The sequence below is a fragment of the Macrotis lagotis genome, chromosome 1 (assembly GCF_037893015.1).
Source record: "Macrotis lagotis isolate mMagLag1 chromosome 1, bilby.v1.9.chrom.fasta, whole genome shotgun sequence".
NCBI classification, from domain to species: Eukaryota; Metazoa; Chordata; class Mammalia; order Peramelemorphia; family Peramelidae; genus Macrotis; species Macrotis lagotis.
In genome coordinates this window covers 535,472,113-535,500,038 of record NC_133658.1, presented here as the reverse complement: position 1 = coordinate 535,500,038, position 27,926 = coordinate 535,472,113, and the positions used below count along the sequence as shown (strand labels likewise).

At 35.4% G+C, this 27,926-nt stretch overlaps 1 protein-coding gene across 2 annotated transcripts in view; it reads left to right on the top strand.

Annotated features, from left to right (window-relative positions):
• The window catches only part of POLA1 (DNA polymerase alpha 1, catalytic subunit), a 336,395-nt gene that overhangs the window by 234,464 nt on the left and 74,005 nt on the right, over window positions 1–27,926 (top strand). For both annotated transcript variants that reach the window (XM_074214225.1, XM_074214224.1), the window contains one exon: window positions 4,523–4,619. In XM_074214225.1, the coding sequence (XP_074070326.1) occupies window positions 4,523–4,619 (97 nt within the window). The remainder of the gene's footprint in view (window positions 1–4,522; window positions 4,620–27,926) is intronic.

The window sequence follows — 27,926 nt, the reverse complement described above, 5'->3', positions numbered from 1 at the left end:
AGTACCTTGAATACAGGGAAGAGAGGGAGAAATAGCATGAAGAAGGGCTTCCAACATGGGAACCACATCAAGGAACAGTGTCAAGAGACAGTGACTGATCTTCCCTAAGAGAAATAGATGGGGAAAAAAACAGATTTTGAAGGTTCTTAATTGCCAAGTTAATTATTCTGTGAGTGATGTGGAACCATTAAATTTATTTCTTCTTTTATACCCATTTTCCTTGTGAATATGAAACATTCAGTTCACCAAAACCCTGAATTATAGTTCTTTTCAAGTTAGTCTAGAGAAATGTACTTTTTACTGGCATTGAATTCATGAAAGAATTGTATTCCTCAACTATTGGGATCATCTCTTTGTTATTTCAGCTGATAATGACTAGGTAGAATAAACCTAAAGTATTGCCTTTGTGACTACATTATGTCTTTTCAAAACTTTCATCTTTTTTAATCTTTTTTACATGGTTCAAAAATTTTTAGTTTCATTTTACAAATATGAGAGCACATGACAAAGGAATGATAATTAGGAATTAGAAATTGGCTGTGACTAACCTATATTTGAACAGTTTACTCAATAATTTCATACAGTCAATATTTAGAATAATAATAAAACTCCCATTATTAGCTACAAAGCACTTTACATGTTTTAGTTTATGGTTGGGGTATCTTTGTCTAAGGAAAGTAGAAAAACTTATAAAGAAGTACAGTGGAGGGGCAGCTAGGTGGTGTAGTGGATAAAGCACCGGCCCTGGAGTCAGGAGTACCTGGGTTCAAATCCGGTCTCAGACACTTAATAATTACCTAGCTGTGTGGCCTTGGGCAAGCCACTTAACCCCATTTGCCTTGCAAAAAAAAAAAAAAAAACCTAAAAAAAGTACAGTGGAGTTGACAAACTAGTATTTCTTTTCTCCCCCACCCTTTTTGTGTTGTCTAGATTCTCATTCCCTGAACTGCTGTCATGATCAAGCTTCTTTTCATGCCTTCACTCAGTGTCCCTGCCTAACCTCTTATTTTTTCTTATGTCAAGAATGAAGGAACTAAACGGAAATTGACTACATTTTCCTACAATGAAATGTTTTCATGTAATCATTTATGGAAAATATAGAAGATTTAATGGTGCATCCCAATTCTCAAAAAAAAAAAGGTTGAGTAAAACAAACAATGCCAAGTATGAATTTTGAATGACTGGATCTTCCCTAGATCCAAACTATGTTACATCTGGTACTAGTTAAAAAAAATATAAAAATAGTAGTTCATCAGACTGACCTTATTTCATGAAACAGTTGTCCTGGAAGGAATAATGAAGTTAAATTTTTTTCTAAAGGAACATTTATAGGAAATTCAAAAAGTTTTCTTTAAAAAAAATACTAAAATACTTCTGGTTTTCCTTAATAAAAGTTCAAAATCTTAAAATTGAAAATTGTCTCCTCACTGTCTTACTCCAAATCTTTTTGCCTCTGATTATCCCAATAATGTTTATTGCTTCTTTAATTTTATTTTTTGGGAGTTATTCTTATGTCCCTGTTACAGCAATGGATAAAAATCTTGAATACAGACCATTCTCATATAATAGCTGTTACAGCTCAGCCTTGTCCTTACTAAATTACAATCAGTTGCTTTGGTACATGATGTTCAAGCTATAAAGGGAGACAGAAAGAAACCTAGGCACCTCAGTGAATGTAATTTTAAAGGCCAGAGAAAGAAATCGAACATTTTAAACCAATGAGAGAGAGAGAGAGAGAGAGAGAGAGAGAGAGAGAGAGAGAGAGAATGTTAAAATATCATCTTATTTTCTTGAAGTATTTTCCATCCAATCTCGTGCAGTCAAAATGAGCATTTAAGTGGGGGGAAAACCTAGTTGAAGATTTCACAGAAGACTGGAGGGTGTCAGGTTTTCTTGATTAGAAGAATTTATCATCAAAGCCAAAAAAGAAAAGATCATGAAGATCAAAAATGAGAGGGGAAAAATAGTTCTACAAGTGATCACAAATTAATGATACAAAATCAAGAAAACAAAAGGTAGTTTCTGTAGTTCGTTTCAATTTAAGGTACATTTTTCTCAGTTTCATGTGTTCTTTAAGCCCATTTAATTGTATTTGACATTGAAAATCTAATAAGGCCTTTTGTTTTCATCCAGTTTGCTAATTGCAAAATATGGCAGGAAGCAAAAGGGCAAGAGGTGTTGGTATATATTTTTAAAATATATAACTTCTTTTTTAAATTACTTTTATCTATTTTCCTTATCCATTTAGGCAGTGACTTTCAATTAGCCTGTCTACTAATATCAGGTCACTAAACTCCATAGCTGACGCTTTATTTCTTCATGTGGGTTGTCACTCGTTTGCTTCAGTTGGCTGGCAAAGGTGGTTGTATATCCATTACTAGCAACACAGCACTTTGCATTTCTGAATTGACAAGCAGCTATATTGACCCAGCGCTTATTATGGGTCAACAGCTGCGTTAACCAGCGGAAGGACTGAGGGGCAATTAAAATGAATTGGCAAAAATATATCTTCCTAATTTACTCCAATTTGTTATTTATGCTAACATTGTATGGCTTCTATGGTGACACTAAACAGAATGGACCCAATAATGGCAATTAACATAAAAATATAATGGCTAATCAAATTGACAGCAACTGTTTCTCATCATCTCGACACACAATACATTATCAAAACAAACTATTATGAAGGAGGTAATTTCAGTGTTCTATTCAACCTGCTGCATGTGTGCAGTCAGGGAGATGTGTACCAGCAATTACTGCTGAATCTAAAAAACTAAACAAATAACTTAATCGCTGTCGTCCTCCTTTTTTTCCCCCCAGGAAGCAGTAATCAGGATTTGCTAAAAATAACTGGTGTATAATAGTATAATGATGATGCATATCGTAGAATAGCTACCAAGAAATAAAATAGGCTTCTAGGTGTCTACTTTTTTTTAAAAATAGGTTCAGGTAAAGAAAAAGAACTTGGTGTTAGGAATACACATGAAAAGACAATAGCTTGAGTTGTTGAACAACTCCATGTGAATTTACTTTTATGGCCTTATATTTATAGCATAGTTTACAATGTTCAGAGAAGTTGAAAATATGCTGAATTTAGTAACAAGTTTCACATCAGAGTGGGCAGGAAAGGAAACAGAATATTATTAGAAAAAAGCTTTTGATTTCTTCTCTTGCCAGTTCAACTTGCTTATGTATTTCCATCATGTTTTTGGAAAACAAGGATTTTTAGGCCAAATTAGTTTAAATTATGTCAACAAGAATTTATTAAGTTCCTGCTATCTTTGTTGCTAAGCACTGGAATTACAAAGAAAGGCAAAAACGATACCTGCCCTCAAGGAACTTACATTCTATTCAGGATTGTCTGACATTATTGCTGCCTCCAAAAGTTCTCTTCTGTAACTGTACAAGTCACAAGTAATTAAAGTTATTACTTGGAACCTGTTGGAAACTATAACTTCAATGTGTTTTCTGAACAAATTGGCATTCACTGGTACCTAATGGGCCATAAAACATGGATGACCTTGTCACTTTGGAATTTATCAGATTCTGTATGCGACATAATATTTCAAATTAATCATATAAAGAATTGTTTCATGTATTTAGGAACCACTGTGAGATCTTGGAGCTTAGTGCCCTCTACCATGAGAATTTATTTGTCATAATGCTCTACTCCTCTGTCTCTCAAAAAAGACTTGGGATGTCTTATTTAAAGTACTTTCTAGGTTTTGAAACAAAATGCTTCTCACCTATTGTTATTTGAATTCATTATGTTGTGGGTGAGTTTTCTTGTAGATCAAAACCCATATGAGAATGCACAATGACTTTAGATAACCCCAGGAATTTTCCTCAATTGATGATTAAATTAATGAATCTCTCCAGAATTGTCTTTGTTGAGTTAGATTTTCCTATAGTCATTAAGCATGTACTATAGCTTTTTAAATAGGCAGTAAATGACTTTGATCCTTGACTTACCAGTTCACAATTAGTGAGGGGGATAAAATGTAAATATTTATGATTGGTAAGAATGGTAGACTATTACCAACATTTGTTCTACGAACCTAAAAATTTCACCAATAAAGGCAGTTACCATGAAGGGAAACTCATGTTTTTGACATATAAAATTACACTAACAGTAGTGCATGTTAAACAGTTTTTATTAATGCTTTAACTTCCTACTTGCATGGACTGGGCCCCGGTTAGAAAGCATACCACTTTTTCCCAATTAACAGTGCAAATTGTCAAGGGTGCATAGGAATTTGCAATTTGATAAAATCAGTTTTTTGACAGCAGGGGTAATCATTCTGCTCTTCGCAAGTAGTAATCTGTGATCGAAGTGGCAGGATTTACTCTGAATTATGAAAGGTATGTATGTTATATAAGGGCAGTAAACCATTAGTATGAATCCCCTCCCCCCTTTTCTTATGGGGTTTAATATAAAAGTTGATATTAGGGAATATACCCTATTAAGCGTGATCTTTTTTCCCCAAATAGTAGTATTCATTTATATTCTGTTCTATTGCAGTATTCCGACAAGTCTCTGTATACCCAGCTGTGCTTTTATCAGCACATGTTTGATATGGACCATGCAGTGGAGAAACTTATTACCGATCATGAGAAAGGTACGTTAAAATACTGTAATTACCTTTGAGTTTAAAGTGGAAATTTGCATCATAAAGGCCAGACCTACTCTGTCACACTGTTCAAATCGGCATCACACTGCTGTCTCAGAAGCAGGCAGTGAGGGCCTGTGTGAACACAGGGATCCCCTGGATGAGGAGGTGGCGGCATCGGAATCCCCATCTTTGACCCCCACTGCATGTCTCCCATTGGTTTCTATTGAAACAGGGCTTTGGGGGAGGAAAAACTACAAAAAAGACTTTAAAAAATACTATGTTTTTAAAATGCTATTTTGTGTAATAAAATAAGCATAAGCTCTGTGCTCATTTGGCCTAAGAAAACTAGAAATTATCACAAAGGAATAGACATGGAGTGTGTCTGTTCTGTTCACTAAAAGCTTGAAAGAGAGGGGTGGGTTGCAATTTCAATATACTATAAGTGTTAGTGTGTGTGAGAGAGAGAGACAGAATGTATGTGAGAGAGAGAGTGTGTATGTGTGCGTGTGCACACATGTGTGCCTGTGCCTTATCCCAAATAATCAAAAATTTTCCTATAGCAAAGTGACTTCACTCACAAAAGAATCCTTTAAACCCTTTAAAATTTAATTGGACTTTGTAAATGCTTTGCCATATAACTTTAGAACTGTCATGACAAGTGTATTTTTTTTTTCATCCTACTTTAAAATCACATTGACAACTTTTCCATTACCCATTTTTCTCATTAGTTACCTTCAGGTTGTTCATTTGGTTTAACCCTGAATATCAATTCATTGTTTTGTTGTTTGGTGTTAGGGCTAAAGGAAACTTTGCTTTTACATAGAAATTGACATACATGCATACAGTGAAATATGTAGCTACATCACAAATTTAACTAATGTTGCTACATATTTCATTGTTCACATTTGAATTCTTTTTTTAAAAGAAAGCTATTAAGATATATAACTTGCAGGCAGGGACTTTGTCTTTTTATTTTTGATGGCTGCCAGGACCAACACTATATAATAGTTGATTAAGAAATATTAAGAAGTAATGAACGTAGTTTTCAAAAACACTGAGAGCTAAGTCCTACTTACTGTTAGTAAGTTAAACTTTGAACAGGTATATTTTTTTCTTCTGTGGAGTATATTGATTTGTACTCATAAAATACCATTGATTTGGCAAACTTCAGTTCCTGGATGTCAGGTGTATTAAAGCATTGGAATATGAATATCATGATGAAATCTAAATGTAGGAGTTGTTAATCTAAATGTAGGAGTTGTTAAATATATGTAGTAAGTTGCGTGTGTTATAAGCAAAACCCCAGTCTTTTTTGTGCTGCTCAGTTTGAGGTTGACCTATAGTGTAGAAAAGAATCCCTTATTTGCACTCAGAGGTTTTGGGTGCAGATATTGTTGGGGAATGAAAAGAACTAATCCCCTAATCTCTCAGAGTCTCAGTTTTCTCATATGTAAAAGATGGGATTGGATTCAGTGATCTCTAAATTTGTAATCCTATGGATAGTAGCCTGCTTGGCTCTAGATCACTCTTGTTCATTCAATGTTCTTTCATGTTAGTTCAAAAGCCAGTCAGGTTTACTCTTGCCAGTGTAAGGAAATATTAATTGGAAATAATGTTTGACTCTTTATCTCAGCAGTTTCTTGGTGAAAGGAATCAAGTCTTCATTTTTTTATTTCTATATCTTTGGAAATTCAGAGGACTTTAGAAAGCTTCACAATATATGTTTTAAGCATTTGTGCTCTGTGATGTCACTGATATCAGTACTTCCTCCATTGGTGTAGATCAGACCTATCCATTCTTTTTCATCCTATGTGATTCTTGTCCATGCTCTTCTGTATACCCTGCCTCTAAAGGAATTTTCCCCAAAGATCAGTTATGTAAGTGAAAAGCTAATTCTAAGTATAGACAGAACAATAACATTGACTAAAACTATCCAATTAATTATCTCTCCACCTCTCTTGTTGGCAGCATTATAGATATGTTCAGGTTAAGTGGATAGAGTATTTGCAGATCAAGTAACTTTCTTGAGTATAAAATAATATGTTAATGTTTTGGTTATGTTCTTATCTAACCTTTTCCTTTTTGATTCTTGGGCAGCAAGAATAAAATTCATATTTTTCCTTTAGCCTGAAAGAGCATCATTTATACCTTTCCAAGGTCTTAGGTGTTTGAAGGGCATCGTTTCCTAAGATGAGAACCTCTTTGTCCAAAATATATTTCATAGATCTCATCCACCATAGCTATTGCTATATTGGGATGGAAGGCAGCATTTATATATTAAGAATTGTTAATTATTAAGAAAAAACTTATCCTTCTGCCTAAGAGAGGCTTCTCATTAGGAAGTTGGCTACCAGATGATGAATTTTCATTTGACTTCAGCAAGTAAAAAGACAGAATTGAAAGAATTTGGATGTGGGTAATTATCACAACTCACCGATTCTTGAAATATTGAGTTAAATTGTTTTCACTACACTCATTAGCTGTGTGACCCTGGTCAAATCACATATTTGTTCCTCTTCCCTCATCTGCAAAATAAGGGTTCAGACTTGATGGTATTCTAGGGTCCCTTCTAAGCTCTAAGTCTATTATCCTGGATCTTCTGATAGCTGTGTCCTTAAAGACTACTTTATTTTACAGTTGCTTTGCATATGTTATTGCTTTCTTTTTGGTGGCTATGGCCATTGTTTTCAGAATCTGGCCCCTTCCCACATTTCTATACTAGAGATAATTTTTGAATTTGAGTAGCTTTTGAATTGGCACTGATTTTTTTTTTTCTGTAGACATCTAAAAGACATAGAAAAAATAAGAGGAAGAATTATTAGGAAGAATCTTCTTGGATTATATAGAGACTCTTCCTACATAATTTATGGGAAATGAAGTAGCCATTTGGAAAGTCTCTCCATTTTCAAAAGAGAAGTATTTTCAAATATGATTCTTCATAAATTTGAAGAGCTACAAGCTTTTAACATTTACAAACAGAACTCTTCCCCCACCACCAACTTTGCTGATAAATAGATATATAGATAGAGATGTTTTATAGTTATGTTTCTAATAAATATAGCATCTAACACATTTCTTGGCACATAGTAGGAATGGAAATGGTTAGTTGTTTTAACATTGATTACTTTTTAAATGGCAATGTGTAAAGGTAACAATGGAAGAGGGACAACTAAACTAGTTTACTTAGCATAAGAAATCATAACATCAGATGTTCCCAACACCTTTTATTTCTTGATGAGAACTGAAAATAATTGGCCTTAATCTTTTAACTGTTCAAATTACTTTCTCCATATTGACATTTTTTTGGCCAGAAGTTGCTGAATTATCATCTAATGATATTGTGTGAATTTTTTGATATCTACATTTTCATTCTTTTATCCCCAGGTCTACAAATACTATCATTGAATAGAACTCCTCTGTTTTTTTTACTCCTTCTCACTTTATGCTGTTTTTCCTGACAAAACACTAAAAACACTGAGATTTGTGCTTATTTACTCATTTCCTTTCAAAAGAGTTTCTTTCTCTTGTTCAGAAGTTTAGCATGCATATAAAATAATACAATTCAATATTTAGTATGTTTATAAATTGTATTTCTAAATCATGTCTACCTTTACAGTGGGTGAATTTGAGAATATTGTACCATATTCATCTTTCTATCTCCTGAAGTACCCAAACTAGAGTAAGTCCTCAGTAAATATAGAATTAATGTATGCTTTGAAAATTAATATTTGAAATAACTGGCTTGAAATCCTTTGAATATCTGAAGGACGAACATGTCAAAGAGCAGATCTAGGATTAGTTGGTGAAAATGATAGAAAATCTACAAATATATTCAGGTTACCATCAATCTTAAAAAAAAACAATTTACTTCACCCTACCATTCCTTCAGGTATTTTGTCTTTTCCCCTTTGTAGGGAACACTAGTGTCTGTGGTATGAAGTGTACCAAGCTTTCCACCTTTGATGAGCCACTTACTGTATTTTCCTCTTGTATAAGACACACCTTAATTTTGGAGCCCCAAATATGAAAAAAAAATAATGTATTACATAAAGCTATTGAATTCAAGTTTTATTCATCATGAAATTCAAGGTCATTCTCATAGCTTTCTGACATCTTTTGGGCAAGTCTGGTGCATGGATGCATGCTTAGTCCATTCCATTTCATGAACCTGAAGCACCAATTGTGTCCTCCTTTGAAATAAGTAATTCTTCTTGCCTCATACTGAACCATTTTTGTGGACACAGGAATTCCAATTGCCCTTTGCTCTTCTATCCATAGCTTCAATTCCCTCTCTAAATCAGGCCATTTGGCTGACTTGCCTCTCATGGCCTTCTTCTGCTGGGGCATTTTAGTAGGGTTTCTTCTTGTAGATAGTTTTAGATTGTTTTCTCAGTTGGAGGAGGACCAAACTTACATTCAGCAGCACAATTTCCATTCACTTTTGCGTGCTGGATCACTTTGAAATTGAATTCTGTACTGTATGAAAATCTTTCTGAGCCATTTCTGGGCAGAACTTGGCAAAATGTTACTCAATATACCAGTAACAAATGCAAAACAATAAGTACAAAAAAGTGGGAAATGTGAGTAAAAAGAAATCTACAACCACTGTATAAGATGCTTCCAGGTTTGGACCCCAAATTTTTCCCAAAAGGATGCATCTTATAAATTGGGAAATACAGTAACTCTCACCTTTGACTCCAAGAAGCTGTAGCATACCTAACAGTCACACTCTTGTAGACCATTTCAGCAGATGGGCTAGAACAGATTAGGACAACCAAGGGGTCTCAAACTCTACCCAAGCATGTGAAGACTTTCTCTGGTTGAATAGTCCAATGAAGGCATTTTGGTCTATTGGCCACGAAAGGCAGCTGAAGCAGGCACTGTGGAACACTTAGAGCTTGGTTAGACATTGAAGATGCCAGTCACCCACTGCATCTTGTGCCACCAGTTGTCTTGGGACTATGACAACTTTGGAAGGCAACTTTTTGCAACTCTGCCTCACTTAAATCCAATGTATGCATGAGTCAATAGACATCACCATTTTACCATTTTTACTTATCTCAAAGTCCTATGATGACAGGCAAATGATGAAGCAGCAATGCAGATACACTGAGAGCTGTAGTCACACTACTGTACTTAGGTGGCCCAGGATATACGTTTGTCTTCTTTCTGGAAGCAGCAGTGGGATTTGGCAGTCTACAGTTGTCTGAACAGCCTTTAAGGATCTCATTGCTCACCGCAAAACTGTCTGCTTACCCAACCTTGGCCTCCATTACTGAAGCTGGCTGGAATCCTATCATGTGATCAAAAAAAACACAAAAAATATGTTCAGTAACAAACTTCTGCAAAGATGATTCCACTTTCCATAAGTACATGGAATATGCTTATGGACTACACAAAATCCAATAGACCTGAAAGAATGCTAATTCCTGTTGCAAAAGAGCTCAGGAGGTATCACATCCATTTAACATCCCTAAAGGAAACAAGTCTGGCAAATGAAGAACAACTTCCTGAAGTTGGAGCTGAATACATATTTTTCTGTAGTGGCCAAAGTGAAGGGTAAGCCAGTGTCTAGATTTTGCAGTCAGAACTTATTTAGTCCACAAGTTTGTATGCTTACCAAAAAAAGTGAATGACAGATTAAGTGCAGTGTGATTGCTATGTCACCATCATTGGCACCATGATAAACCCTGAGTCAAAGAAAATTTTACAAAGACCTGGAGACCCTTATTTTAAATGTGCCAAAAGAGAACAGAATTTATAATTCTCATTTTAATGCTATTGTTTGTCCTTCATTCTTGAAGAGGACTGTGACATCAGGGATGTGAAGCCATGATGTGAAAGTAAATTGGATTTAAGTGAGGAAGGGTTGTGTTTAGCACCAACCTCACTTTTTCCTTGGGAACCATCTGAGTCCAGTGGCCAGGTATGGATTAGGATGGCTTGAAATGGCCCTGGATGCAGTAGGAGACCTTGGCCTTTTTAACCTGGGTCTTTAGCAGCTCTTAAGTTTGACTGAGGCTATGCCTATTTAGTGATTAAGGCTGCAAAAGAAAGAAGTGAGGCAGAAAATTAACCTAGTCAAAAAAAATCAGTCTTGGGGCAGCTAGGTGGTGTAGTAGATAGAGCACCGGCCCTAGAGTCAGGAGTACCTGAGTTCAAATCTGTCCTCAGATATTTAATAATTACCTAGCTGTGTGGACTTGGGCAAGCCACTTAACCCCATTTGCCTTGCAAAAAAAACTAAAAAAAAAAAATCAATCTGGGAGGGACTTTAATGCCAGAGCAGACTGGGAAGAATGGACTTAGAAACAGCAGCCACTATGGTCACTTATTATTGAAAACCTGTGCATTTCATCACCAACACAGTCTTCCATTTAGCTAAATACAATAAAACTCCATGAATGCATCTTTATAGCAAACATTGACATTTAATAGATTATGTGATTGTAAGGAAAGATGTGTGACCCAGAGTGCTGGACTGATCATAGACTTATCCTTTACAAGCTAAATATTCACATAAAACTGAAGTGATGTTCCCAAGGCAAAATGACTACCAGAAGATTTAATGTCAACAAACTAGAGAGAATAGTTTATTGCTAAGTTGAAGGGAAAGTTGAACCATATTGCTTATTGAGAGGGACATGATCTTAGAGATATGGATTGAACACATCCATAGTGTTCTCAACAGATTACCATCTATCAATTTTAAAAGTGCTGATCATTTATTTACATCAGGTTGTAATCAGTTCCTCTTCAGACAAATTTAGAAGAGGTTTTAGGTGCCATTAGACTCCTTTCCTGTGGCAAAGCATCTGGTGCTGATTCTATTCTAGCTAATTTTGACAAAGTAAAGGTTCCATTGACATAATAAAAGTTGACTAAATTTTCCAGGTTATATGACAAGAGGAACCTGTTCCTCCAGGAGTTCAGGGATTAGATTGTTCTGTGTCAGTCACAGGAACATTCCTTTTCTGAGCCATTGCTGGCAAAATTCTTGCCAGAATATTCTTTAATAGGCTGATCCTTCACCTAGAAAATGGTCATCTACCTGAGAGCCAGTGTACCTTCAAAAAAAGACAAAGGATCAAAATGGTGTTTGCTGCCAGGAAAAATGCCAAGCGCTTAGAACAGTGTTTGTAGATCTGATCTGGGCCTTTAATTGTCAGTTGTGAGGACTTACAAAAAAGTTATGTCAGTATTTGCTTGCCCAGAGAAGTTCATCAGTAATTTAGGTCCAGAATGGTGCTCTCATACTTGCTTAGTCCCATGCATTTTAGCATGATGTATTCAGCCACGTTATCAAATGCCATCATTGAGGATGAACACAGTATTAAGGTCAGCTACTGAACTGATAGTAAATTCTTCAACTTGAAAAAGCTACAAGCCAAGATCAAAGTGGAGGGAGGGTTGATGCATGATCTTCTTTTTGCAGATGATTGCTCACTAAGTGCAGCTAAGATGCAACAAAGTATGGATTAGTTCTCTGCTGTTTGTGTTAATTTTGGCCTAACAATTAAAGAGGTGGTTGCTGTTTTCATCTAGCTGGTACCACACTATCCATATGTGGAGTCATCAGTTAACAACAGATGGAGAAATTTTGAATACTGTGCATAAGTTCATTTACCTTGGTCATATCCTTTCCAGAAGAATAATGAGGTTGATGCACACATTGACAGAGCTAACTTAGCCTTTGGGAGACTCTGAAGGAAAGTGTGGGAGAGAAGAATTATTAGACTGCCTGCCAGAGAAGAGTTATTAGACTATTGTGACCTTATTGTATTGTATGCCTGTGAAACCTGAACAGTTTGCCAGTGTCCTACTAGGAAATTGAATTGCTTCTATCTGAATTGTTTAAGGAAGATTCTGAAGATCACTTGGCAGAAGATAAGAGACACTGAGGTCCTTTCTTGAGTTAAGCCATCAAATATTCAAACTCTGCTGCTGAAAGTGCAACTCCTATGGACTGGCCACATTGTTTGAATGCCAAATGTATGCTTACCTAAAAGCCTATTTTATGGAGAACTCTGGGAAAGTGCTCACATTCAGAAGAAGCAATACAGGGATGATGTCAAGGTCTCTTAAGAACTTTGGTTTTGATTGCATAGTATGGGAGATATACAATTCCAGTTCTGTTTGCTATGACATGCCTTCATCAAAGAAGGTACAGTACTCTAGGAGCAAGGCAGAATTAAAGTAGCTCAAAAGAAACTTGAGATGCACAAAGTTAAAAATCCAACCCAAATGTTCCCATTGACTATTTGTATCCAATCTCTGATGGAACATTCTGAGTTCATATTGGTCTGATCAGCCAGTTCTCTTGAGAATAAAAGACAACAACCATTAGTATTTACTATAGAATTTCCTTTACTCTGAACACCCTAGCAACATTTCCTTAACAAAGGTTCTGTTAATGGGTTGTTGTTTTAGTTTTAGTCTGAAATATGGCAACTTGTCTTAGAAAAACACATTTGAAATTCTTTGAAAAAGGTTTATGTTTTCAAAGGCAAAAAAATGGCTCTCATCAGTTTTTCGTATATGCTTTCAAACATGAAGGTTTGCAGGCCATTAGTCCCTAATGTGAATTAACCCCATTTGGTATTTTCTCGTTTCTTTAAAATGATGAAGGACTGTTATTCACTTTGGTGAAGTGTTTACTGCATATTCACAGTAACTATATAACATTTTTAAATCTTATTTCTGTGGGACTCTGGCATTTTTATTGTAACTGCTCCAAGAAGTACAATGCATAGTATTATTACTACACACACAACATAATGGATCCAAAGGAGGTTTTGGAGGAATATAGTAGCTATATATGAAGTAAAATCTATTTATAGGTTGGCAGCAGGTAATGGTTCCATTTGACTCTTCCTAATCCTATGGTGCCTTGGTCTGAACAGGGATAAGTGAACAGTTTTGAAGTGAGAAGAGAATCAGCCCAAATCTTTGCCCAATCATCCTAACTTAGTCTGTTTAAACATGAAATGGGGGGAAAGGGCTTCTACTTTTATCTAAAATCTTTACTTCTTGAGAATTTCTCTTTCCTCCTCTCATTCCTCATAATATTTAGTTCTTCTTTTTCCTCATCATTTTTGTATTGTGTAAAAATTATGTAATTCTTTTGCTTTGGCTGAGTATCAGCTATTATAGTGCCTTACACAGAGTAGATGCCTAATAAATGCTTGTTTTAATTTAGGGAATTTAATTGTATTGAGAAGTATAATATATTTAAGCAGGATCATTTTAATATAGACTACATCTGTTAATTAGGCATTCTATCTAGTAAGTGCCTTCTACCAAAGAGACAGTGTGGAGAAATTGATAACAGCAATTGAAAAGATTGAGGAACTAGCGATTAAAGGAATTGAAGTGTCCTGATATATGGACAAGAAATGGGGAGAGAGCAAAACTGTTATCCATGAAAGAAAGAGAATGTTCCATCCAACTGGGAAGAAGGAGCAGGGAGAACTGAATGTTGTCAATAAATAGCAACTACTGGGGCAGCTAGGTGGCACAGTGGATAGATCACCAACCCTGGATTCAGGGGGACCTGAGTTCAAATTCCATCTCAAACACTTAATAATTACCTAGCTGTGTGATCTTGGGCAAGTCACTTACCCCCATTGTCTTGCAAAACAAAAAAAAAAATAGATGAATAGCAACCACACCAGTATCTGAATTAAGTGATAAATCTGAATAGTGTGAATCTTAATGGAGGAGAGATTGCTTAATGTATACAGTATAAGAAGTCTCAAACTAACAGTGGGGAACAAGCAGTATTCCTACTCCCACCATCCCAGTGCATTGAAGGACATGAAAGAAAGTCTTAGCACTGAAAAGGAAAGTAATGATAACATGGAGTCAGGAAGGAATGAATAAAATAAATTTATTCACAACAGCACAGGCATTCCAAAGGATGCAGTTGAAGGTTTGGGCAATATTTGGTCAAACTGTGGGAAATAGGATTAAGATGAATAATGTTTGTCCTTCATTTTTGAAGAAGACCACAACATCAGGGAGGTGATGCCATGACAAGGGCATGAATTGGATTTGAATGAGATGAGGGGTGCTGTGCTAAGTCATCAGGATGACTGGAGATGGCCCTAGATGTGAGACACTCAGTGTTAAATGGCTCACCCAAGGTCACACAGCTAGTAAATGGTAAGTGTCTGAGGCTAGGTTCAAGCTCCCAACCTCCTTGACACCCAGGCTAGTGCTCTGTCCATTGCATCACCTAACTGCACTATATTAAGCATTAGGAGAATTGAGGAATAAGGAATTGGGTTTGTATCAACTGTTCAGAGTCACTAGAGTAGGGCAAATACTAAAGTGTAGTAACCATAGAGAAGTGAGTTGGACTAGAATATCCTTGTGGGGGCGGTCATTGAGGGACGCACCTGTTTAGATTGTTGATGTTTTCCCTTGATATTCAACCCTGAGGCAAGTGGGCATGGTAGGTGCGAGTACAGATGGTAAACAGGAGTCCTTAGCTTGGGGGAGGCTTTGTTCTAGCAGTCCTGGAGATGACCATAGGTAGAACCTACTGGAATCTGGCATAGACTGCAGGAATCTACTCCTGGTGTGCAGCCCAACATTAGAAATCATCTTTTTCATTTTACAATTGAGGAAATCAAGGCTCAAGAGAGGTTAAATGAATGCTCAGAATCACATAGTAGATTGAGAATTTAAGCTTAGGATCTCTAGTACCAAGCCAAAGAAGATATTGTTTGTGCTCTACTCATCATTGGTTAGACCCTAACTAGAGTGATAGTTGCATATCTAGAGTAAAATAAACAAGATGTTGAGGCAACTGGGAAAATTGAAGAAATTGGTGATAGCCGTTTCAACTATATATTGTCCTCAGGCTTTGATTCTGTTGCTATGTTGTCATACTGCCTTTGACATTCTGCCAAACTTTAACCCTAGATAATTCCAAACCATCTCTCTTACTTCCAAGACTGAATTATTAGAAAATTTCATATGAACAGAACAAATGGGCCCTGATTCATTTTATTTAAACTCAGCTCCACAAAAAATTCTTTTATTTTTTTGAGTCTATCTTATTCCCTTTAATTGCTGTTTCAAATTTTCTATCCCCTCACTATCAGGAGATGTTTTTGCCTCCTACTTTACTGAGAAAATTAAATCTATGTAATATAATCTTCCTTATCTGAGTCCCTTTTCATCTTGACTCATTCTCTCTTCCTTCCTTTCTCTGAGAAAGAATTATTCCTCTTCCTTACCAGGACCATCCCTTCTCTTTAAGTAAGAATCTTGTTCTGTTGATATTTCTCTTGTCTTCCTCATCCTCAAGTTATTCCAGGCCTAGATCTCCCCATCACTTCATCCTGCCACATGCAGTAATTCTCATATTAGATCTCTTTCACTGGCAAACTCTCAGAATTACTGTCATCTAGAGCTACCCCCCCCCCCTTTTTTTAGATTTTTCAAGGCCACACAGCTAGGTAATTTATAAGTGTCTGAGGTTGGATTTGAACCCAAGTACTCATGACTCCAAGGCCGATGCTCTATCCACTGTGCCATCTAGCCGCCCCTTTCCCCCCCTTTTCTTACCACCTGCTCATTTCCCACCCTACTTGTTATCTAGCTTCTGACCCCTTCCATCCAACTGGAAATTTTTTTTTTGTAAAACTACCAGCAAATCTCTTCACTGCTAAATTGGGTGATTTTTTTTTTTTTGACCTTTTGTTGGTCTCTGCAGCTTTTAATGCTATTTACTATGCAGCTTATATGCCTTCTCCCAATTTTCCTCTTTTAAGCCACTAGGTTTGTAACCCTAGAGTTACTTTTTAATCTTCCTCATCTTCACACTTCTATATCCATTCACTTAGCCAGTTTTGTCATGTATATCTCCACTATATTTCTCTCATACATTCCTTTCTTTTCACCTACTCTTTGATCATCTTAGCTCAGATCTTGCTAACTTTCTCACCTTTACTACTATATTAGTGTCTTAATTAGATACCATGCTTTAAAGTCTTTTCTTCAACCAATCACTTCTGTGCAACTACTATAGTCTTGCTAAGGGAAGACCATACAGTCCAGATCCCTCTGAAAGCTATGTTGATCTTATATTTTTAGGGGGGTTTTTTGTTTTGTTTTGTTTTTTGTAAGGCAAATAGGGTTAAGTGGCTTGCCTAAGGCCACACAGCTAGGTAATTACTAAGTATCTGAGACCAGATTTGAACCCAGGTACTCCTGACTCCAGGGCCAGTGCTTTATCCACTATGCCACCTAGCCGCCCCTTGATCTTATATATATTTAAAAAAGGAAAAAAGTAAGTTGGATATAATAAAAATGGATAGTTTCTTTTTGTGTTCTACTTAGTATATGCCAATGTTCTCTGTTTGGTGTTAAATTCAGAATAAAAGTAATATTTAAAAAGAAAACGATCTCTGTAGTTTGGGACCATGCTTATTTCTCCGCTTCAGTAACTCTGGTTCCTCCAGAGCAAAGTAAAACTCCTTAGCCTTGCCTCTTAAGCCCCTCTATGAATGACTGCCAACTCCATTTCCTGATTGTCATCTTTTTTACTTCTCAAATTTTATTCCCACAATCAATAGTGATTAGAATGCTAGATTTGGAATGAGGAAGACCTAATCTCATTTCTACTCAACAAACCCTGTGACCATAGGCAAATTACAATAAATAATAACGGCTAACATTTACTTAATGTTTGTTAATATCTCATTTCAACTTTACAACAGTTCTGTGAGGTAAGTACTATTTACTTTTTTCCATTTTCTAGATGGGGAAACTAATACAGAAAGAAGTTGAGAGCTTCACAGCCAGTTTTGCCTCTGAGGCAGAATTTGTTTAGCCTCTCTAAGCCTCAGTTTCCTCACCTATAAAATGAGGTTAATATGCACCTACTTGACAAAGTTATTAAGCTCAAGAGTTGATAAATGATTTCTATTGATAAGTAGATATTGATAAATAATTTCTCATTTCTGATTCATATAAATGGTATGCTCCAAACCTCCAATGCATTCCTTGTTCATTTTTCCCTCTCACAATCTCTCCTTTTCCCTCTTAAAAATTATTACTTTTTTGCTCCTCAACTTTTTATGTGCTATTTTATGTATTTATGTAGGCCTTGCATCTCCCTAGCATATTATAAATTCCTTTAGGGAATTTTCTCTTTCTGCATCTCCCTCCCTTAGCATAGTGTCTTTAACAGAGTAGGTATTTAATAAATTTTTTTAAATAGAATTAATTTTCATGCCTATTCTGTTAATTGAAATGCTGGGTGCTAAATAACATTCATAATTTAGAGGAGAGTTTCTTCCTTCAACAAGTGTAAGTTCTAATATAGGTTGTTAACAGCTAAAATAATTTCAAGACTAGTCATTAAGAAGACTTAATTACCTGTTTGGTATGGAAAAATCAGACATGTAATAGAGTTTTTTGTTATAAAAATTTTGATAAGTAAAAATGTTTTGTCTGAGCTAGTTAATCTTTTCTCCTTCAGTTTACTTTTCATGGAAAACTTGATTTGATATCTTTTAGAAAACGAGTCTTTTTTTTTAATTTTTCTGTAAGAAATGAGCATGCCAGACTTCAGAAAAACCTGAGAAGACTTGTATGAACTGATTCTGAGGGAAGTGAGCAGAAACAGGAGAATATTGTATACACTAACAGCAGGATTGAATATTAATTATGGCAAGATTAACTTCTTTCAGCTGTTCAGTGACCATGGACAATTCTAAAACATATGTAATGGAAAATGACATCCACATTCAGAGAAAAAGCTGTGGAGTCCAACTGTGGACCAAAACATATAATTTTGACTTTTTAAAAAAAAATTTATTTCTCATGGCTTTTTCCTCCCTTTTGTTCCGATTCTTCTTTCACATTGTGACTAATATGAAATATGTTAAACATGATTGTACTCACTGTCATGGGAAGAGAGTTTAAAAGAGAAGGAATTAGAAAAATGTGAAACTCAAAAGCTTACAAAAAAAGATAAATGTTGAAAACTATCTTTGCATGTAATTTAAAAATAAATATAAAACAATAAGTATTTTAAGAGCACAAATCTACTTTGAGATTTTTTCACATAATTCAGTATTGAGATGAAAGGAAAAAAATGTGCAGTTTTATGATAATAGAATTCTAGAAAAGTGTTTAAATTTATGAATATTGCCAATGACCTTTCTCTGATTTTTTAACACTTCAGATTCTGAATGAAGTAATCAGAGTTATTCCTTATATAGAAAACATGAAGCATAACTTTGCTTATGCATATTAATTTATACTCAAATTAAAGTCAGTCAGTTTAGTCCTATTGTGTGACTTAAGTAGCGATGTGGCCAAAGCTAAAGAGGATTCAAAAGGAGTATTTTTCATTCTCCACTTTCAACATTCTCCCTAGAGCACCTTCAGTTTCTTTGACTTCAGTTAACATCAAAATCCTTTCAACACTGAGCTAAGTGCTGGGAATACTAATAATAAAGAGAAAGACAATTCTTGCCATCAGGGAGTTTACATTCTAAAGAGGGAAGACAAATCAAATCAAATAACATTGTTGGGGGTGGGGTTCCTGGGGTTGAAACTAAGCAGAGCTGGAATTGGAAAATGGAGTGAGCTTCCAGGTTGAGGTTTTGTCCTCTATAAAGGAAATCTTTGCCCAAAAACCTAAGGGAAAGGGAGGCTGAGGGAGGTAGGAAAGTGTTGACTGTCTGAGGTTTCATGATCTACCCATCCTGGAGGAACAGGTTTTGAGCCAAGTTGACACCCAGAAGACCTAACAGAAGGAATTCCCTAATGGTTTTCACTTGTAAGAGCAGAATATTGAATGGATGCCATGTAATTGAAATATTGACTTTACTGTTTTCTGTCTGTATGGTATCAGTCAAGTCACTTTCCTCGAACGTTGCTCTGAAATGGAAAGGTTGAACTGGATCTCGTCTGAAAGATTCCTTGCAGCTCTAAATCTCTATCCTGTGTTTGTATTAGTGAATTACACTCAGTCAGCACTATTTTAGACTTCACTATGTTGGCAGGTACTATAAAGATGCCAAGAAATTGGACTGGAGTCTTTTTTGAATGGAAAATTGATTCTGTTTCCTATATTTTGTCAGTATAAAAAATTAATCTACTTTGAAATGTTATTCAACTCCTATTATTATTAAAACTAACTTTTCCTTTGCTATTTTTATGCACATCATGAGAATGGCATTATTTATCTCTTTCCACAGCAGCAGAGAGCCCCTTGTCACACTGCTTTGTTCTTTCCTCTGATACTGCCAATTTTTTAAAGTGTTTTTTTTTCTAAAGAGAAGTTTAAAGTATAGCAGAAGAAATTGTGCAAAAACAATTGTCATTGCATGACAGATTTTTAGGACACTTATCTTTTTGCTTTCTTTGCCCTTCAAAAGTGAGGTACCAGTTTTTCTCTGTACTTTTTCTGGGACCTATGTGGGCCAAATAATTTTTAGATATTAGTGCTGAAAAGTTTCTGATACCTCCCAAGTATATTTTCCTTAAGCCAATTTTGTAGGTAAAAATACCTTATAAATTCAATCAGAAATTCTCTCAACTTTTTCAGTGTGGTATAAACAGTTGTTTGTTCTCTGGTCAGAGATGATGTCTTATTATTTTCCTGTTGTTTCTATACGTTATACAGGTTTCTTTGTATATATATATATATAATAACATATATATACACACACACACACACACAAGTTCTACAGTTCTGAATAAGGTGCTATTATAGTAGCAACAAGCAATAATTCTATAGAAGAGGTAAAGATCTTCATTTGCAAAACAAGTTGTCATTTTTGAGTACTGAAAATAGGGGGAAAATCAGATGGGATTTTTTTAATACCTTTTTTTTATGCTTTTGTAACTGATGGGAGGGGGAACAAACAAACAAAAATCTCCTAGCACTTAGACTATAATGTGAGCTAATCACTTTGATATTTTGAAGAAAGGTATTTTTAAACAGTTGAGCTGGTGAATTTACTTTAAAAATGTATTGTGCTTACATAGTGCATGGTTTTATTTCCATGATGTTTTTTACTACATAATTATACATCTTAATTACGTAATTACTATCATAATTATTATGTAATTGCATGTACTTCCACTAATTACGAAATCAGGAAGTGTAATTATCTAGTAAAAACTTTATGAAATTTCATTTCATACACTAAAAATTACTTAAAAGGCTATTACTATGGCCTGGTGGTAGTCATCTGTGATTTAGTAGTTACTATGGATCTTTCCTTAATCTCCCATACTCAGTGACCTTATTAAGGGAGTAGGGAGGTAGACAAGTGGATAGGAAGAATGTAGAGGCTGTCCATGATCATAGACCAAAAAGCCTAACAAAAAATTTACTTAACCCTTCTAGTGTATTACTAATTTGGGCCTTTGCTTGCTAAGAATTAGTTAAATAATGTTAGAATTTAGTTGAGCTTGTTTAGTCATGAAAACATGGCATTATAGGGGAGTAGAATAAAGAATAATAAATTTTTCCCCCTCAATATTCCTCATAAAAGTGCAACTTTTAAAATAAGAAAATGAAATGACAGCTAAGACATTTTTGGTTTGAGGAAGAGAAACCACTTTTAACTTTCTAATAACTACCCACTTTAGAGTGTGGTATAGACATCTTACATTTGACAGAAGCATTCTTTGTTATGTACATAAACTAAAGGAAAACAAAGGTATTTTAAAGCATATAACTTAGTTTTGGAATTGTCTCATATTCACTAAACACAAGAAAAGGGCAGATTCCCTTTCTTTCACTTTGAAGATGTTAGAAACTGATTTTTTTTAAACTAACATCAGACCCTAAATACAGTAAATTCAAAATGACATTCAAATTGCATAGTGAAACAATAGTCATGACAACAAATTAGATATGACATCTAAATTGTGCTATAAAGAGAAATCCTAGAACTGCTTTTGTCTATGATATATTATTTTAGCCGTGGACTAAATCCTATTTTAGAGAATATACTTTATTGTCTAAGTAGGATAATGTTTTTGAAGACTAATTGGAGGTTGGTTGAATTAATTGTGGATTAATTAGAAAGAAAGGGTTTATATAATACTCATGACAAGGGAGTGAGATCATTTATGTGTCATGATAAAGAATGTACTGTACTTGTCAGTAATGTTATATTACTGAGGTGGGGAATAACTTGACCTAGTGTTCATAGTTGTATATATATTATTTCTCTCTAAAGCACTTTTTTTTTTTGTCAAAGATAATCTGTCTAGGAGACTATTTAAAACATCAGAATAACTGCAAAATAAATAAGCCCACTTAATGTTGAACCATTTGGATTGGGTACTTTTAGGCGTTCTTTTCTTTTTAAATTTTGAATTTCAAATGCTTTCCATCACCAACTGAGAAGGCAAAAGCAATATGATATCAAATATACATGTGAAATCATGTAAAACATTACCATATTGTAATAAATAAACTAATTAAGCAAGAAAATTATTCTTCAGTTTGTACTCAGTTCATCAGTTTTCTTTCTGGAAGTAATTAACATTTTTTTCATCATAGGTTCTTAGGAATTTTCTTTGATCACTGAATTGATCAGAAGAGTCAAGTTTTTTGTAGTTGATCATCATTTCAATATTACTTTACTGTAAACATAATGATCTTCTGGTTCTTCTCATTTCACTTTGCATCAGGTCATGTAGATCTTAATTTATTTTTTCATTGAAGTACATTAGCACAGTAGTACTCCATGTTACTACTTCTTCAGCCATTTCCCAGTTGATGAGCATCTCCTCAATTTCCAATTTTTTGCCTCCACAATAAGAGCTGCTGAAAATATTTTTCCTTTCCTTTGATCTCTTGAGACTCCAAACCTAGATCAAGGTGTATACACAGTTTTATAGCCCTTTGAGCATAGTTCCTGTTTTATGGATTGGTTGGGACAATGTAGAACTCTACCATCAGTTCATTTATGTACCTATTTTCCCTCATTCCCTCCAGCATTTGTTATTTCTGATATGTCAGGTGGTATCTCACAGTTGTTTTTTCTTTCTCTAGTCATTAGTGACTTAGAACATTTTCTCATAAGACTAGAATTTGGGATAGGTAGATGACTCAATGGAGCAAGACCTGAGTTCTAAACCAGAATGAGACATTTACTAGCAGTGTAACCCTGGACAAGACATTTAACCCTGTTTACTTCAGTTTCCTCTTCTGTAAAATGAGCCAAAGAAGGAAATGGCAAACTACTCCAGTATCTTTGCTTAGAAAACTCCAAGTGGAGTAATAATCAAGCACATTTGAACCTACAGTATGGATAACTTTGATTTGCTCTTTTGAAAATTTGCTATTTTTCCTTGGACCATTTATCGATGGGAGAATGGTTCTTATTTTTTATAAATTTGACTCCATCCCCTATATATTTGAGAAATGAAACCATTATCTCAGAGAAACTGGTAAAAAGTGTTGCTACTACTTCATTTTCTGTTACCATTAAGGAAAATATAGTTTGGTTTATTTATTTTATATTATTACAATAACGATTTTATAAGAGTAAACATACTTCCCACCCCCCACACTGGAGAAGTGAATCCTCAAGAATAGAGAGAGAGAGAAAAAAAAATATACTTCAGTCTGTGTTCAGATTCCAATGGCTCTGTCTCTGGGTTGAGTTGCCTTCTTTATCATAAGTCCACCAGGGGAAATTGCTTCAACTTTTTTCCCACAGTTGCTATTACTAGCTATATTCCTCCCCACTCTCATTCTCTCCTCTCATCTCCTCTCGTCTCCTCTCCTCTCCTCCTCTCCTCTCCTCTCCTCTCCCTCTCCTCTCCTCTCCTCCCCTCTCCTCTCCTCCCCTCTCCTCTCCTCTCCTCTCCTCTCCTCCCCTCCCCTCCCCTCCCCTCCCCTCCCCTCCCCTCCCCTCCCCTCCCCTCCCCTCCCCTCCCCCAAAATCTTCCCTCTTTTCTATTCCCTCTATTCCCCTCTTCCCTACCCCCATTATTCCCCCCTTATGCCATCCCTTTCTTCTCGTTTTTCTCTAGGGTAAGACAAATTTCTATACTCTATTAAGTGTGTATATTATTTCCTCTGAGCCATTTCTGATGAGTATGAGGGCTCACTCATTCCTCCTTGCCTTCCCCCTTCACTCCATTGAAAAAAGCTTTTTCTTGACTCTTAGGTGAAGTATCTTAGCCCTTTCTTCCTCCCAGTACTTTCCTTTATCACCCATTGACTCCATCTTTTTACTATATTATACCATTATATTCCGCTCCTTCCTGTGCCTTGTCTATATAGGCTCCTTCTATCAGCTCTCAGAAATCAAAAGTTCATATGAGTTATCAGTATCTTCTTCCCATGCAGGAATGCAAACAGCTCTGCATCATTAAGTTCCTCGTTGTTAGTCCTTTCTCATCCATCCCCTCTATTGTTCACCAGAAGATCAAACTTTTTCTTCATCTCTGGTTGTTTCAATAGGAAAGTTTGGAAGTTTCTTTTATTCTCAGCACCTCTTTTGTCAAAGAAATCTCAATTGAAAGTGTCATTGAAAGTCCATCTTTTCCCCTGAAAGAGGATGTTCAGTTTTGCTGGGTAGTTGATTCTTGGTTGTAAACCAAGATATTTTGCCTTCCAGAATATCATAATCCAATCCCTACGAGCCCTTAATGGAGATGCTGCCAGATCCTGTGTAATTCTGACTATAGAACCACAGTAGTAGAATTGTTTCTTTCTGGAAGCTTTTAGTATTTTCTCTTTTACTTAGGAGTTTTGGAATTTGGCCATAATGTTCCTGGAAGCTTTTCTTTTGGGATCTCTTTCAGGGATTGACTGGTAAATTCCCTCGATTTCTATTTTACCCCTTGCTTCTAGGATCTCAGGGCAATTTCGCAGTATTATTTCTTGAAAAATGAAATCTAGGCTTTTTTCCTGGTCATGACTTTCATATAGCTCAATAATTTTTTATTTTTATTTTTATTTGTTTAGATTTTGGCAACACAAATGGGGTTAAGTGGCTTGCCCAAGGCCACACAGCTAGGTAATTATTAAGTGTCTGAGGCTGGATTTGAACTCAGGGACTCCTGACTCTCCAGGAGTGGTGCCACCTAGCCACCTCTAGCTCAATAATTTTTAAATTATTTCTCCTGGATCTGTTTTCAAGGTTGGTTGTTTTTCCAATGAGATATTTCACATTTTCTTCTAATTTTTGACTTTTTTGGAAGAGTTTTATTTCTTCCTTATTTCTTGCAAAGTCATCAGCTTCATTTAGTTCCATTCTACATTTGAAGGAGTTATTTTCTTCAGAGAGCTTTTTTATCTCCTTTTCCAGCTGGCCAGTTCTGCTTTTTAAGGTATTCTTCTCATTTGCCTTTTGTTTTGCTTTTTTCCATTGGTCCTAAAATGGGTTTTTTGTCTTTAGAAAGATTTTAACTTTACAATTTTACAATCCCCCCCCCCTTCTTGCTTCCCTCCTCCCACTCCCCACAAAAGGCAGTCTGTTAGTCTTTACATTGTTTCCATGATATACACTAATCTCAGTTGAATGTGATAAGAGAGAAATCATATCCTTAAGGAAGAAAAATAAAGTATAAGAGATCGCAAAATTACATAATAAGATAACAGTTTTTTTTCCCCCTAAATTGAAGGAACTAGTCTTTGGTCTTTGTTCAAAGTCCACAATTCTTTCTCTGGGTGTAGATGGTATTCTCCATTGCAGATAGCACAAAATTGTCCGTGGTTGTTGCACTGAAGGAATGAGCAAGTCCATCAAGGTTGATCATCACTCCTCATGTTGCTGTTACGGTGTACAATGTTTTTCCCGTTCTGCATATCTCACTCAGCATCAGTTCATACAAATCCTTCCAGGCTTCCCTGAATTCCCATCCCTCCTGGTTTCCAATAGAATAATAGCATTCCATGACATACATATACCACAGTTTGTTAAGCCATTCCCCAGTTGAAGGACATTTACTTAGTTTCTAATTCTTTGCCACCAGAAACAGCTGCTATGAATATTTTTGTACAAGTGATGTTTTTACCCTTTTTCATAATCTCTTCAAGGTATAGACCCAATAGTGGTATTGCTGGATCAAAGGATGTGCACATTTTTACTGCCCTTTGGCCAATAAAATTCCAAAATTGCTCTCCAGAAGGGTTGGATCAGTTCACAGCTCCACCAGTGTCTCATATTACCCACATCCCTTCCAACATTGATCATTGTCCTTTCTGGTCATATTGGCCAGTCTGAGAGGTGTGAGGTGGTACCTCAGAGATGCTTTAATTTGCATTTCTCTGATAAGTAATGATTTAGAGCAATTTTTCATATGACTATGGCTTGTTTTAATTTCCTCATCTGTAAATTGCCTTTGCATATCCTGTGACCATCTGGCAATTGGGGAATGGCTTGTCTTTTTTTTTTTTTTTTTTTTGAAAATTTGACTCAGTTCGCTGTATATTTTAGAATATTTGTCAGAAATACTAGTTGTAAAAATTATTTCCTAATTTGCTACATTTCTTTTGATCTTGGTTACAGTGGTTTGACCTGTGGAGTTGGAACAAGGACTCGTTTTTTCCTAAATTTAAGGTAATAGTCCTTGGTCTTTATTCAAACTCCACAGTTGTTTCTCTGGATACAGATGGTATTCTCCATTGCAGACAACCCCAAATTGTCCCTGATTGTTGCACTGATGGAATGAGCAAATCCATCAAGGTTGATCATCGCCCCCATGTTGCTGTTAGGGTGTATAATGTTTTTCTAGTTCTGCTCATCTCACTCAGCATCAGTTCATGCAAATCCCTCCAGGCTTCCCTGAATTCTCATCCCTCCTGGTTTCTAATAGAACAATAGCATTCCATGACATACATATATCATAGTTTGGTAAGCCATTCCCCAATTGAAGGGCATTTACTTGATTTCCATAGAATTGTCATTTTTATTATGTTAGCTCGGCCTATCCGTGAGCAGTTGATGTTTGCCCACTTATTTAAGTCTGATTTTATTTGTGTGTGAAGTGTTTTGTAATTGTTTTCAAAAAATTTCTGAGTCTACCTTGGCAAATAAAAGTCCCAGGTATTTTATATTATCTGAGATTACTTTGATTGGGATTTCTCTTTCTAGCTCTTCCTGCTGTATCTTACTAGCCATGTATAGAAATCTTGTAGATTTATGAGGGTTTATTTTATATCCCATGACTTTGCTAAAGTTGCTAATTATTTCTAGTAGTTTTTTAGATTATTTTTTGGGATTTTCTAAGTATACCATCATTTCATCTGCAAGGAGTGAGAGTTTTGTCCCTTCCTTCCCAATTATAATTCCTTTAATTTTTTTTCTTATCACTGAGGCTAACATTTCTAATATGATATTGAATAGTAGTGGTGATAATGATCATTCTTGTTTCACCCCTGATCTTACTGGAAATGCCTCAAGTCTATCCACATTGCATATAAGGCTTGTTGATGGTTTCAGATAGATACTGCTTATTGTTCTAAGAAATAATCCATTTATTCCTATACTTTCCTAGTGTTTTTAGTAGGAATGGATGCTGTATTTTGTCAAAAGCTTTTTCAGCATCTGTTGATATAATTATATGATTTCTGATAGGTTTGTTATTGATATAATTAATTATGCTAACAGTTTTCCTAATATTGAACCAGCTCTGCATCCCTGGAATAAATCTTACTTGATCATAGTGTGTTATCCTCATGATAACTTGTTGTAATCGATCTGCTAAGATTTTATTTTAAGATTTTGGCATCTATATTCATTAGGGGGATAAGTCATAATTTTTCTTTCTCATTTTCACTCTTTCTAGTTTAGGTATCAGCAACATATTAGTGTCATAGAAAGAATTAGGCAAAGTTCCATGTTCCTCTGTTTTTCCAAAGAGTTTATATAGAATTGGAACCAATTGTTCCTTAAATGTTTGATAGAATTCACTTGTGAATCCATCTGGCCCTGGAGATTTTGTCTTAGGGAGTACAGTAATGGCTTGTTGAATTTCTTTTTCTAAGAGGGTTGTTTAGATTTTTAATTTCCTCTTCACTTAACCTGGGCAAGTTATATTTTTGTAAATAGTCATCCATTTCACTTAGATTGTCAAATTAATTGGCATAGAGTTGGGCAAATAATTCCAAATTATTACTTTAATTTTCTCCTCATTGGTGGTGAGTTCACCTTTTTCATTTATAATACTAGTAATTTGGTTTTCTTCTTCCTTTTTGTAAAATCAAATTGACCAGAGGTTCATCTATTTTATTGGTTTTTTAATAAAATCAACTCTTGATTTATTTAATTAGTTCAATACTTTTTTATTTTTATTTTATTAATTTCT